This window comes from Gigantopelta aegis, chromosome 4 (assembly GCF_016097555.1).
Source record: "Gigantopelta aegis isolate Gae_Host chromosome 4, Gae_host_genome, whole genome shotgun sequence".
In the NCBI taxonomy this organism is placed as follows: domain Eukaryota; kingdom Metazoa; phylum Mollusca; class Gastropoda; order Neomphalida; family Peltospiridae; genus Gigantopelta; species Gigantopelta aegis.
The window spans coordinates 36,087,245-36,101,798 of record NC_054702.1 but is presented as its reverse complement, the minus strand read 5'-3'; the positions used below and the strand labels follow the sequence as shown (position 1 = coordinate 36,101,798).

The 14,554-nt window shown below is 37.8% G+C and overlaps 1 protein-coding gene across 1 annotated transcript in view; it reads right to left on the bottom strand.

Annotated features, from left to right (window-relative positions):
- Window positions 1-10,833, bottom strand: part of LOC121369817 (alcohol dehydrogenase [acceptor]-like) — a 67,217-nt gene extending 56,384 nt beyond the window's left edge. The window contains exons 1-2 of the mRNA XM_041494890.1: window positions 10,826-10,833; window positions 8,710-8,901 (exon numbers count right to left, since the gene is read on the bottom strand). Coding sequence (XP_041350824.1) covers window positions 8,710-8,901; window positions 10,826-10,833 — 200 coding nt within the window. The remainder of the gene's footprint in view (window positions 1-8,709; window positions 8,902-10,825) is intronic.
- Between the last annotated feature and the right edge of the window lie 3,721 nt (window positions 10,834-14,554).

The window sequence follows — 14,554 nt, the reverse complement described above, 5'->3', positions numbered from 1 at the left end:
TATAATATGGAGGGCGTACAGCTATATTGAAACAATGGAAAACGCAATATATTTCAAAATAATTCAGTGAATAAATGTAAGGTACGATAGGTTGCAACTGAAATCTAGTCTGTCTCACAAAACTGAAAACACCAGATACTGATGCTGAACTGCCAACATCTGTTACCACCTGTATATTGGACTGCGCGACATTTAAAGATTTTTCACTAGCCAAGGTTCAGCCAGGAACAACAGCAGACGTAAGAATGGAATGGCAGAGCTAGATGAAGGTGGGGTAACTTGTGCTTACGCAGTTCGAAAGAATCGCTGTGTGGTGGGACCTTCATTGTTTCTTTTTTATTCTGTTAATGTCACTTGTCTGCAAGGTTTGAGCTAGTCATGTCATCATACACAAAGTTCACGACAAAGGTGTTCAGGACTTTCATAGCTCCCTTGGACTTTGGAAGTGATGATCTAGGAGAGCTCGAGTTTCTTGCCCCCTCTCCCCCCCCCCCCCCCCCCCCCCCCATAGTACATTTCTCGTAAATAGCCCCTTTGCCATGACCAGAGATATGACAGTTAACATGCAGTCAACATGTATGCTATAGTGCGATGGTGATATCTGAGGTCATTATTACATTATAAAGTGATCTGTATATATTAGGACCTTTCCTGCAGATATAGTATCAGATCAAGTCACGATGTGTACAAACAAATAAAGACCCCCCAAACAAGAAGAGAAAAACATCCAGATATTGTACATAAAGGTATGGCATGATGCATACATTAACATTTCAGGACTCTAGTGTCGATGACTACTGGTGCGGAGTTGTAAGTATATAGTGATAAGGATGTATCTACGTCCGCCTGACCGATCGAGAACAAAATAAGTAGTCCATTGTCCAGGGCAAGTTTGATGAGTGATGCCTTCAAAAGCTGCTGACTTTTCAGTTTGTTATTAAACTAGCATTCAACAGTTTCAAACTATTTGGCAGAGAGAAAGGCGACCATCCTATTGATTAAAATATAATATGACTTAATGCGATAGTAACTCTGATCTTTCAGGTTGATGGCAAATGGAATACATTTGAGAAGTGCAGTATGGGTATGGAAGGTCTAACTCCCCTTTGCCACTTTGTTTCATCACTTCTTATCTCCACTATATAAAAGAATACCCTTAAAACATTTGTGCATGGTGAAATGAAGAGCTCAAATCTTGCCAAGCCCAGGCTAAAATGTGGTATCAACAGCATAGCAAAGAAACACATTTTACATATATCCCATCAGACAGCGACCCTCTCGTATAACACTGCCAGTTGCATCACCAGCTCTGCCATTCCTTTGTCACACAACCCTTTTTGTTGATCATGACTGGAACTTGGTCAGTTAAAAATGCTATGCCGTCTGCAACATTTGCCCAGTACTCCATTGAACCCTAACTGTCAATCACCTATCACACAGATGGTAACACAGATGATGACATCACAACATCACAATTTGATTAGTCCGAGTCTGGTTATAGTTATGACAAATGAAGTTCAATTTTGTGAACCAGAGTAGGTCTCAATTATGATCAATCGTACATTAGGAACCTTTGTTCATTTAATTTGCAGTTCCAGCGTACATAAAATTATTCTGAAATATATTGTGCTATTTAATGTTTCAGTACAGTTGCCACGCCCTTTATATTATATCCCAAGGTCAAAACGACCTAAAATTGAAAAAAATTACCACGCAAAAATTATTATGAATCCCCTGTTTGATACTTTCATTTATTATTCTAACCCAGTTTGTTCAAGGACTCCAACATGCCATTGTAAATACGAAGAACAACGGCCATCTTGGATTTGAAGATCAAGAGGATATTGCAACAATAAACTCACCTAAATATTATACAGTCTAATTTTGTGCAAATAGACCCTTCATTTATGATTTAGTCCAAATATTTCTAGAGTACAGCTGTTATTAAATTATCACTATGGTGGACAACGGCCATCCTCGATTTGAATATAAAGATGACCTCAAATCACCCCGCCAGAAGATTAGGCACCCTAAGTATAATAGAAATAGACACCTTTTTAGTGATTCTAACTCCCATATTAAGTGAGATATGGCGATTTTTTATTTCCAATATAGCCGCCGGCGGCCATCATGGATTTGGACCTCTTGTGGAATTAAACAGAACTTTCGCAAGGTACATGGGAGCTAATTTTTTTCTAAAGGTCCCAAAGAGTTGAAATCCACCCTCAAACTTTGGTTCCCGAAAAATGGTCGCGGGGCAGCCAGATATGACCCCACTATAATCCCATACTTCCATGTGGTATCTTAATATATATCCAGGTCGAAAAAGACCGATACCAAATGCTGATGAAAGCATCCCTATAAAATGTTTTAAATCTAACAAGACCTGAACCCACATTGCGCGTTAATAAGCAATTTGTGGGACTCAAGATACCAGACAAGTCAACAGTTGATAATTCTTTCGATGGTTTTACAAATGCAACTTTTGAAAGCGATAGTGCGTAAACTGGTAGGATTTGTTGGATCCTTACCAGACTTAGGAATAGGACTGATAATTGTTTGGGTTTTTTTCAAATCAGAAGGAAAGTCACCAGAAATCCATACTGTGTTAACGATATTTAATAGAACCATCAATGATGATTCAGATAAGTGTTTTAATAGTTGATAGTTATTTCATCTAGTCCTTCTGAAGTACCATGGGCTTTACGAAGAGCACCCTGCAACTCCTAAAGAGAAGTGCCTGTTGTATACTTAAGCATTTTCAGGTGAAAAGTTAATAGGTTGTTTTTCACCTTTATTTTTAATATGTGTAAACGCAACTATACTGAAAGAAGAAGTTTGTTTTGTTTAACGACTGTGACGGAACATGCTCTTATCTTTTCGCCTGTGGCGATGTTAATTGTTTTAGAGGGCCGTGTGCACTTGGTTACGTAATACCTCCGCGCGACCGTACCCCCTAATACACACTTAGACCAGGTGTGGAGGCCATGTGGCCAGCAGTTACGTAATAACTCAGGTAGTGCGGTTTACGACCGGGGTATTTCTGGCGAACTAGGCGACAGTAAGTCTGGCCATCTAAGAAAATATACCGTCTCTGGGAGTTGTGGAAATATCACATGATAGGTGAGGTACCGCGTTGTGCCCCCAGGCGATATTCGCTGTCTCTGAGATTTTTGAATAAATAGATAGGATTTTAGATATATCGGGGAGAAACATTTGGAAGGCTCCAGGGGAACGTGTCCGACCGGACTGGTAAATATATTTTTCTGCTCTGTTGTATAACCGTGATGTGATTGATGTGACTTTAAATATTTTAATACTGTATTATACCAATATTATTTAGGCAGTGTCTGACGAAGTAAATTGTAGGCTTCACTGTTCTAACATATTAAAGCTTAGCCAGTCATCCTAGAGGACCTAGGTAAACTGTAGGTTATTGTCTTTATTGTGATATGTACCAGTATTAATTCTGTATTACAAGGTTACTGAATGAGTAGTTAAGGGTTAATTAAAAATTAACCAGTTAGGAATAGAGTTGTAATTCCTTTATTAATTAAGTTCCCCTGGCAGCGTTTCTCAATTATCACACGTGTGAGTGTTGTATCACGGTGAAGTGATTAGAATATTGTGTAAACTAGACACCTAGTGATTAACTAATTAAGTGATTAGTTCTGGGTTGTTATTATATTGTTGTTGTTAATTAACTACTGCGGCAAGTACATTTGTCAGCGTAGTGTTAATACAGATTCCAAAATGTATTGTGTTTTGTTGTGTTTTCTAGTGAACTAAACGTGCTACATATATATATTTATATAAGATCTTATCTCTGATTATACCGAGCCACTCGGTTATTAGACTGCCCGATAAAGAGATCAAATAGATATACAGTTAGGAGAGCTATTTGGATAATCGTGTTTTATTCAGTTACGGGTATTATAGGATCCCCGTGACAGGAGTGAAAATTGGAGGTGCTCGTCCGGGATCTAAAACGGGACATGCATATTTAAAAAGTATTGTTTGTAAATGGGGGCTTTATAAATTATTTTTACAAATTAACTAGAAGTAGCAACGTTGTTCACTAGAAAATGTTTTAATAATAAGTGCGTCATATCTAAACATGGATAAGAATTTGTTGGATACGCTCAGTGTAGTGGAGATAAAGCGAGCGCGTAAGGCCGAGTTAGTTGAAATCGCGAGTGAGCGGGAAATTGATTTAACATCAGCTAAATCATTAGGAGATATAAGGACAATTATTATCCAGGAAGTTTTTGGTGATAGTCCTGTTATGGAAGAAAGTGAGATTGTTCCAGAGATAGAGATAAATGACTTGAGTATGGAACAACAGTTAGCTTTTAAAAAGCTTGAGTACGAAAGAGAAGAACGTGCATTAGAGAGAGAGAGAGAGAGAGAGAGAGAGAGAGAGAGAGAGAGAGAGAGAGAGAGAGAGAGAGAGAGAGAGAGAGAGAGAGAGAGAGAGAGAGAGAGAAAGAGAAGAGAGGGAGAGAGAGAAAGAGAAGAGAGGGATAGAGAATTCCAGTTAAAAAAATTAAAAGTGGAACATGAGTTAAAGTTGAATACTGAAGAAGTTAGACGAGAAGCAGGAAATGGGTTTAACATGTCGGAGGCTTATAGATCAGTGCCTGTATTTGACGACCAGGAGGTAGATATGTTCTTCCAACTTTTTGAACGGGCCGCCAAGCAGCTAAATTGCAGCCGTGTCTAAGTTTAAGGAGAAGGCTAGCGTAGCTTATAATTCAATGAGTGATGAGCGAGCAAGTCAGTACGACCTAGTTAAGTCTACAGTGTTGAGGGCTTATGAGTTACGACCTGAGGATTATCGTTTACGGTATAGCGAGTTGAAAAAAACGCAGGGTCAGTCTTATAGTGAGTTTGTGGCTAAGAAGGCAGGGATATTTAATAAATGGGTGGTTTCTCATCATGTAGGGTCATATACCGAGTTACGGGAATTGTTGATCTTACAGGACGTTAGAAATGGATTACCAGTTAGTTTACGTATTCATTTAGAGGATCGTGATATCAAAAAGATAGAGGATGCAGGAATAGCGGCAGATGATTACGTGTTAATACACAAGGCTCAGGCAGTACAGGGTAGCTCTATACAACAGGGTGATAAGAAGAAATTTCAGCCAGGTTTTTACCGGGAAAATAACTATCGGGGAGAGTCATCTAGTTGGTCAGCTAGTCAGGCAAGGAATGCACCTGGTGGGCAAAGTAAGGATAAACTTGCAGTATCCGCCAATGCACGAACTTTTCGTCCACATTGCAGTTACTGTAAAAAGGATAACCATCTTGTCGGGGACTGTTTTAAAAGGAAACGCGATAATGCGCAAGTGGTCGATTTAGTGAGGTCAGCTCCGTTAGCGAGAGAGTTAATGGTTAGTCCTATGGCAGAGAAAGTAAACCCGTATGTGTCCACTGGTATGGTTTGTGGTGTAAAACAAGAGTTGAGTCCTAAGGCAATATCAATCTATCGAGATACAGGGTGTAGCCAGTCGCTTATGACGTCAGAGTGTTTAGCTGGTATTAAGAATTCAGATACAGGACGTAGTTTGGCCTTAACCTCGGTTACTGGAGAAAATATGGTTGTCCGGTTACATAACGTTTTCTTGTGTTCGAAGTTTGTGATGGGACCAGTCGTTATGGGTGTTGTGAAGGACTTGCCTGTTGAAAACATAGGAGTTTTGTTGGGTAACGCGATTTGACTAGTCAGTGTTGCCAGCCGCAAGGTGACAAATTGTTAATTGAAGACGGCCCTTTACCAATAGAAGAGTGTGAGGTTGATGAGATTAGTTATCCTGCGTGTGTAATGACTAGGGCTATGGCCGGAAGGGTAGCACGAGACCCAGAGGAAAATTGTGATTTGTCTGATACGTGTGTGAGCCATGAAATTGGAGTGGATGAGGTTATCAGTAAAATGGTAGATAAGTCAACTGAGGAACTAAATGTGGTGGAACCTGTTGACCTCCCGCAGAGGGCAAATGAACCAGTTGTGTTTGATAGAGGGGACTTACCTTGTAATAGACAAGAGTTAATCCTAGAGCAGGGGGCTGATCCAAATTTGTTGGCAGCTCGCACTACATTGTTAACTGAGAGTGAGATGGAGGATCAGATGTCAGGTTATTATATGGACAAGGGAGTATTAATGAATAAGAGAGTTAGAGATAGGAGGTGGCCGGCGACCGAACTAGCTAGGAAGCACCTGAGCTATGCTCAGAGCAAAATAAAATCAGTGTTTGATAGGAAGGCTAGGAATCGGGAATTTAAACCAGGGGATAAGGTGCTGCTGTACCTTCCCATTAAACGGGGTTCATTGCAGAACAGGTATTTCGGTCCCTATGTTGTGCACAAACGGGTTAATGAGACAGGGTAGTCATCAAAGTAAGCCCGCTATATGTTTTCTAATACACCAAGGGATCTTTTATATGCACTTTCCCCACAGACAGGAAAACACATACCACGGCCTTTGTCCAGTTGTGGAACACTGACTGAAACGAGAAAAACCCCACCAATCAGCTGAATGGATCCACCGAGGTGGTTCGATCCTGCGACGCAAGCAGCTGAAGCGAGCACTCAACTGACTGAGCTAAATCCCGACCCTGTACTGAAAGAAGAGGAGTTATGCTAGATATTGCCTGCCAGTGCACAAATGAGAACTCAACTTGGAAACATAATCCCGACCCTGTACTGAAAGAAGAGGAGTTATGCTAGATATTGCCTGCCAGTGCACAAATGCCGATGTTTGAGAACTCAACTTGGAAACATAATTTCTCCAAGATGATTTCATACTATCTCTCTCTGAACTCGTGTGTGTGTGTGTGTGTGTGTGTGTGTGTGTGTGTGTGTGTGTGTGTGTGTGTGTGTGTTGTTTCGCTTTTTCATTGCATCTGTTCAGGTTTCACTGAACCATGGTTTATTGAAACGCGTCGGTACTGCCAAGTCTTAGGCATAGTTTCCTCAACAACATCCTTCAAGATGGAGGTGAACAAAGACATGGGGCCATCATTCATTCATTCATTCAATCGGTCTTTCCTATTTGTTGATTTAAAAATAACGTTTGTTTTGTTTAAATCAGTGCAGAATATATTAAACTACTTTACAGTTTAATTTTGCATTTCAGGTACATAAACACTACCTTGATGTCTGAAGTCATGGACCATTCTGTGTTTGGTCAAATAAAAAGTAAGAGGAGTCCGTGTGCCAGAAAGTTGAAGTTTGTGAGATACAACGGAACATCATACAACAACACAGACTGTATCTGGGAAACTGTACAATAATTGCTGTTACATTCGTTCAATGACTGACAATTAGTCCACTGAAAGGTGTTTGTTTAGTAAACCGTGAAATAATGTTATTAAAACAGATATGAAGCAGAGTTTTATTATCTCAACTTAAGAATACAGCAGAATTGTTTTGTTTGTATAACCAGAGTAAAATCTACAAGAAATGAGTAGTTTGGTTATTGAAGCTGTAGCGATATATCAACTGGGAATAAATACAGACTGCAATATATATATATACCCCAATAGCCGATGTATTGTTTTTTTTGTCCTGGGGTGTCGTTAAACATCCATCCATTCATTTATTTAACGACAAACTCGTCACATTTTATTTACGGTTATATGGCGTCGGACATATGGTTACGGACCACACAGATATTGAGGGAGGAAACCCGCTGTCGCCACTTCATGGGCTATTTTTGATTAGCAGCAAGGGATCGTTTATATGCACCATCCCAGACAGGATACATATACCGCGGCCTTTGATATACCAGTCGTTGTGCACTAGCTGGAACGAGAAATAGCCCAAATGGGCCCACTGACAGGGATCGATCCCAAATCGACTGCGCATCAAGCGAGCGCTTTACCACTGCGCTACGTCTCGTCCCTTTGTCCCAACCAGTGCACCACAACTGGTCAAAGGCTTTTATATGTGTTTTGTCTGAGGGAAAGTGCACCTAAGACACCCTTGCTGCTAATGGGGGAAAATGTTACGGATTTCCTCTATAAGACTATATCAAAGTTACCAATTGTTTGACATCTAATAGCTAATCAATGTGCTCTAGTAGTGTGGTTAAACAAAACCATCTCTAACTTTAAGTTGACATGTCACCAATAAATATCTATTGCTATTTTGTGATTTTTATGAGGTCATTATTGAACATACCAAAAGGAAAAATGAACCCAAAACAAATGGTACACATTGATATTTATTAAATGGAGAAGTGAAAAGGTATTGTAATTGGCAAATTAACTTTGTTAGATATTAATATATCCGAATTTGTATAACAGATTGAAATAAATTTTTAGAAACAATAATTGTCTGTATTTATAACTAGAAGGCAAAAAAGGTAGTTTTAAAGACTGATAATAAACATTATGATTATTCTTATTGGAAATACACCCTTGCTGGGACACTCCAGATTATCTTTTTAAAACCTGCTTAGTATACAAAAGTGTGGGTCTATCTATCTATATATATATATCATCTATCTATCTATCATCTATCTATCTATCATATATCTATCATATATCTATCGTGAAAGTGCCCACTTACCTATATAGACAGAGAAAGAGAATAACAATCCTGAAAGGTGTTTAGGGTTTGTTTATGAACTTGTTTTAGTAGTAGTAAGCAATATGCATCAAATAACAAGTGTGTAGTCTGAATGACAATAAAGACAAGACTAACAACCACAGCCACAGCGTGAAATAGATTATACTGACGTGGACCCCTGACTTGGTATCTCTAAAACTTCCACCGTGCCCGTGACTGTGGGTTGATCCAAGCTCATAAACCAGGACGTTGCCGATGTGAATGTCTCGGTGTTCGAATGTCAGCGACGGCCAGCGACATGCACACCTGCTCGAGGGCACTCTTAGCCTGGAACGGATTGTCAAACTAAAATAAAGTACAAGCGTCTTTATAACAGACCACAGATAACCGTCTTCATTTTAGAATAATTGTTGCCACCTGACCTTTTGAGCACAGGTTAAGTATTAGTAAACATGACGAATGCCCTGAGTTATGCAACACAGTGTTTAGAATCTCGACTGTTAATCTTCTTTTTTTTATGACCATAATAAAAGTAGTAATATATCTTATCCTCGATTATTCTTCATTATAAAAAAACCACACATTTGAGTGCGAGTGCGAATAATTTTAACATGCTCATATACCACTAGAGTTTCGAGCATTTCCGTCCCGGGGCCTGTCTCTGGATAGCCAGTGTCTTGCTCCGGGACAGAACACACATTTGAGCCATTAAGGTTGTTACAACAAAATATTACCTGAACATACATACATACATACATGTAATTTGACAACACCCCCCCCCCCCCCCCACCCACCCACCCCACCACCACCAAAAAAAAGAAAGAAGAAAAGTACTCAATTTATCCAATTACAAGGTCATCATATCCACAAGTGTTATCGACATTTTGGTATGTTTTTGGATTATGGCTAGGTAACTCATTGTGGTGGACAGAATGTTACCCATTTAATACAATTTAGGCCCACAACACGCCACAAATAGGTCTGTGTCTGTGTCGTCTCAGGCGAATTTATGTTACCAGTCGGAAAACCCGACAACAACCCAACAAAAAACAACATTGAATCAAATGTGACAAAACATACCATTTATGTGCTGGCGCGAACTACATATCTGGCCACTAATAACACAGAACATGCGTTGGATTTTTACACTGCCAGACTGGTAGCTGTGCAATGTTAGATCTTTTGACAATTTTTTTTTCAATAAACGGAAAGGGCATATATTAATGATTATGGAATTCTCATAATATCAAATATTCTCATATCTTAAGATACGATCGCAGTTAATATATACTAGTGTAACAGGCGATTTCACCAAAGTTAACAATTTTCAGTATTTATTTTCAATATCGCCCGTTTCCCAGGTTCTTATAATTTAGGTACTGGATTAACCACTAGTTACTGGCTATCACAGAAAAAGGATAAGGAAGAATATTTAATAATTATTTTATTACACAATAAAATCACAAACAGGGCGCAATTTCACAATTAAAACATTAGAAATACAAGAGAGGAAAGAGATAAGCAGCAATTAACGTTCGGAAGTGAACAGTTTTGAAGAAAAAGATGTAGGTATCAATTTAAACTGCTCGGCTGCGAAGAGAATAGCATAGTATAGAACACAGATAGCAACTAAGGTGCTCGGCCTGTGGTAAAAATACCCGAAAAGATAAAGACAGCAAAAAAAAAAAAAAAAAAGACATAATGGGACAGGTAGTTGCAAACTCCAAAATACGTATTTATGCACCTCTTTTCCAGATTCAGTATGGTTGCCTGCCTTATGCATAAAGTGACTCAGAATCACTCATTACTTAAACAAATAACCCGATAGTAAAATAATTCAGCATTTTCATTTATAAACTAATTCTGCAGATTATACAATAATGTAGAAAACGTTATTTTAAAATATATATTCTTAAAATAATCGATTCCTGTTTAACTGGTAACACGTATCCGTTACAGACCCAGACATTGTTGTTGTTTTTTGCCACACTATCAAGTTCCAGATTCGGTGGTTTTCTTCTTCTTCTTTTTTCTTTGTTGTTGGTGGTATTTTTTTGTGGGGGGTTTTGGGTGGGTAGGTGGGTGGAGAATGACAGAGGGTGATAGATTAAAGTGTGACCCAGCCTTGACGTGCTTTTCACCACTATGAACAGCTTGACAGTCATGCAACCTTTAGACTGAACTACGGCTTAATGTATAAAATATTTATTACCTATAAGTGGGCAACATGTTGTCCGCCAGAATTAGTTACCTAGCCATAATCGAATCCTAAATACGTGTTGCATAATTCAGGGCATTTATCATGTTTAAAAATGCTTGACCTGTGCTCAGAAGTTCTGGTGGCATCAATTATTCTAAAACTGAATAAGGCACTCTGCTGCCTGCTATAAACACATAGACATCCAATGGCCTGCTAAGTAGCCATATAATTGTTTACACTAATACGAGACGGACGAACAGATGTACCACCATCAGCAAACTCAAACACCATAGACACTTGATCGCCAGGGAAAATATCTAAATGTTAAAACAACGTTTTTTTAAACAAACCCCCCCCCCCCAAAAAAAAACACCTTACCTTTTAAAATATCAGTAAGATTAGCGTCAATGTACACGTTAATAATATATTCCAGTCTTTCTCGTCTAAACAGCAATAATACAAAGCGCATTAAATATATTCTGTTGAAAATAATTTTGTCTTTTCTCCTCTTCTTTTTGTTCCAGTGATATATTATAAATGCTACAGTATTACTTGCTCCCAATATACATCTCACAATTTGTTTACAAACATTAATCTAATGACGTAATCATTAGTGTGTGTTTATAGCAACAAATATTGTTTTCAAATTGTTGTACAGAATATTTTGTTTTCAACGTCTTTATTAGTTAAATGTATAAATATAGCTCTTGATCACTTATTTTGTAAGGTGGTGAATTAGGAGTCCCCAATCCTAACATTACCAATATATTTTTGGACAATAAAATATTTTAAAATATATATAAGTGCAAATATTTAATGAAGTTGCTTATATCCAAATTAAGAAAAATGGGCAACCTCTTGTTTGTAGTAGGCTACCTCAATTTTCTTTTGGCCTACTTAATTTGTTTTTTTCACACATAAGTTATATAGTATTCATCTGATGTGCAACGCGTGCAGGATCGATCATACTTGACGGCCATAGGTTTTTCTTCCCTTGTTATATTTAAGAGCTATGGCCGTCGTAAGTACTATCATGTCTATGGTACTTTAAAATATCACTTGCTGCTTTGCGGCAGGAGTAGCCTCAGGGTGGTAGAGGGCCTCTCCAACTATCTGTCTCGCATGACCAAATGTTGAAATAACCATATGTTAGACACCCAAATCCGTAGTTTATAAGTGCACTGAGGTATCAAATATTCCAATCATTCATCTACAAAACGAGAAGCTCGCTACTCCAATTAATCTGAATGACAGAACCGTAATATAGTCGGGCAGAATAAAGGTTATACTTTGAACTAGGGTACATACAATGTTTTATGGTGGTTTTATGTCATTTAGGGTATCCTGAATCAGAATCTGCATGATGACTCTTTGTCATCATTGAGCATTTTATTTCGGTCATTTTAAAAGCACTACCCAGGCTAAAAACAATTACTGGTTTTTTTTTCTCAGTTAGGCCCATTGCGTTATGCTATGTTTTGTTTGTACAAGATTATTAAAAGACCTCTACCTACGTGAATACCTTTTACAAATACTAAACAATACCAAAAAATCCAAACATAGCAACATTTCAGGGGAGTTTGCTGATGGCCATCTTGGTTTTGAAAATGGCCGCCATTTACACATTTATTTTTACAATAGTACCGCACCCAGGCAAATATATATATATATTTTTTAAAGTTATATACAGGTAGGTGGGCATGCTTTCACTAATAAGCAACAATATTTGTAATCTGTATTGGTCAATATAAGAATGTTAACATTTTAGGTGGGGGACTTCCACAGAAGAAAGTAAAAGAATAACAGATTATAAAATAAAAATCCCAATTTAATCTAGTTTACACTTTGCAAGGAATATGATATTTTGGCATAATTTCTGAAATTAAATATTGATTTTATTTTAACTAATGTATATAATATACTTTAAGTGTATTTCCATGCATTTATTTGTAATATGCTATACCATATTAAATAGATTGGTGTATCCTATGTTTGTAGCCATTTCAAAACATTTTTAATACATAAATTATTAATGCATCATTAAAATTAAAATTTATTTATATTGCTTGCTTTAGACTATGATTATCTCTATAACCCATGTATTTCTGGACATTGTAATGTTTTGTATCTCAATATCGACAAAAGGTCATTCCAAATGTATTTATTCGTATACTGCTTTATATGTAAAACATGTTAAGGTAAAACAATGTTTTTAAAGACCTGAAAAAAAACCCAGGATGTGGGTTTATTTTGTTGATGGAATAATTAGGCCAATACAACTCAAATTTTTGTGTAGAGGGGCAAATTAACGAATCTGGATTACCAACGTTTATTTATATTAGCATAACTGCCAAATAGATTACAACTAATATTGTGGTTAAAATGATGGAAATACATGGTGAAAACATTTCAGGCTAGCTCTATTGTTTTTGCCCGAATTTTGGATTTTCCCCAGCACAAGGTGGCCAAAAACAACTTGGAAATAGAGTACGTTTAACAGTAAAATTACACATTTTAAACATTTAACAAGTAACTGTTTCAGTAAAATAACCTAAATCATATGTACCATATATCAGGTGAAATGATTTACATATGTCAATGCAGACATATTAAAATATGCCGGTAGCTGTCGAATTTCATTAGCTATTTAACATTTGCATTGGTTATGTTTTCATCTTAAACACAATACAGATTACATAACGTTGTTAAAAATAGGACGTTTTCCACTAAATAATCTGAGAAATACGTTTTGTAATTACTTATGTAAATATCGTTCTGTGCACATCCCTGAGATGATTCAGGGGTCCTTTCGTTCAAGGAAGCTGTATAAAGGTTTCTAGCGTATGGCTGTATACCCTCATGACTTTCGTAACCTCTTTTCGAATCCAACTTGTGCAGAAATACAGTTATCGTCTTTTATATGCTAATGGCGGATTTGTAATCACAATGTTACATACACTCTCTCAATATTTATACTGGTTTTGTGGCTTACTGGTAATCAGTTTACTTAGAAAAAGAGTTTCGTATAAAAGTAAAGTTTGTTTTATTTAACGACGCCTAGAGTTTCGTATAAAGGGGGAAATCTCTTTAAAATAACCACCTAATTTGAGACATAATCAACAGTGAAATGTGATATGAATTTATTACATTTATTACAGTTTTTTCATCACAGTCACCGGCTTCGGTGGCGTCGTGGTTAGATCATCGGCTGGTAGGTACTAGGTTCGGATCCCAGTCGAGGCATGGGATTTTTAATCCACATACCGACTCCAAACCCTGAGTGAGTGCTCCGCAAGGCTCAATGGGTAGGTGTAAACAAAGGCCATGGTTTATGCTATCCTGCCTTTGGGAAGCGCAAATAAAAGATCCCTTGCTGCCTGTCGTAAAAGAGTAGCCTATGTGGCGACAGCGATTTTCCACTAAAAAACCCAGTGTCAGAATGACCATATGTTTGACGTCCAATAGCCGATGATAAGATAAAAAATCAATGTTAAATAAAACAAACTACTTTCGTCACAGTCATTTTCATCATGCATGGCTTGAGGCTTGTTGCGAATGTCCTATGCCATGTATTTGCAGACACAGCTGCAAGTTAACCCTGCTGTTTGCCATGAGCAGTTATTTCTGAAGCAGTCATTTTTAGCCGTACAAACACATGCCATTACTTTCACAAGCTCTTGTGGACCAACTGCAGACACACAAGTACAATGACCGAGTATGTTGTTTATAATGACGGATATATTCACATTCGGTTCTGGTGATCCGCAGCTTTTCACAGCA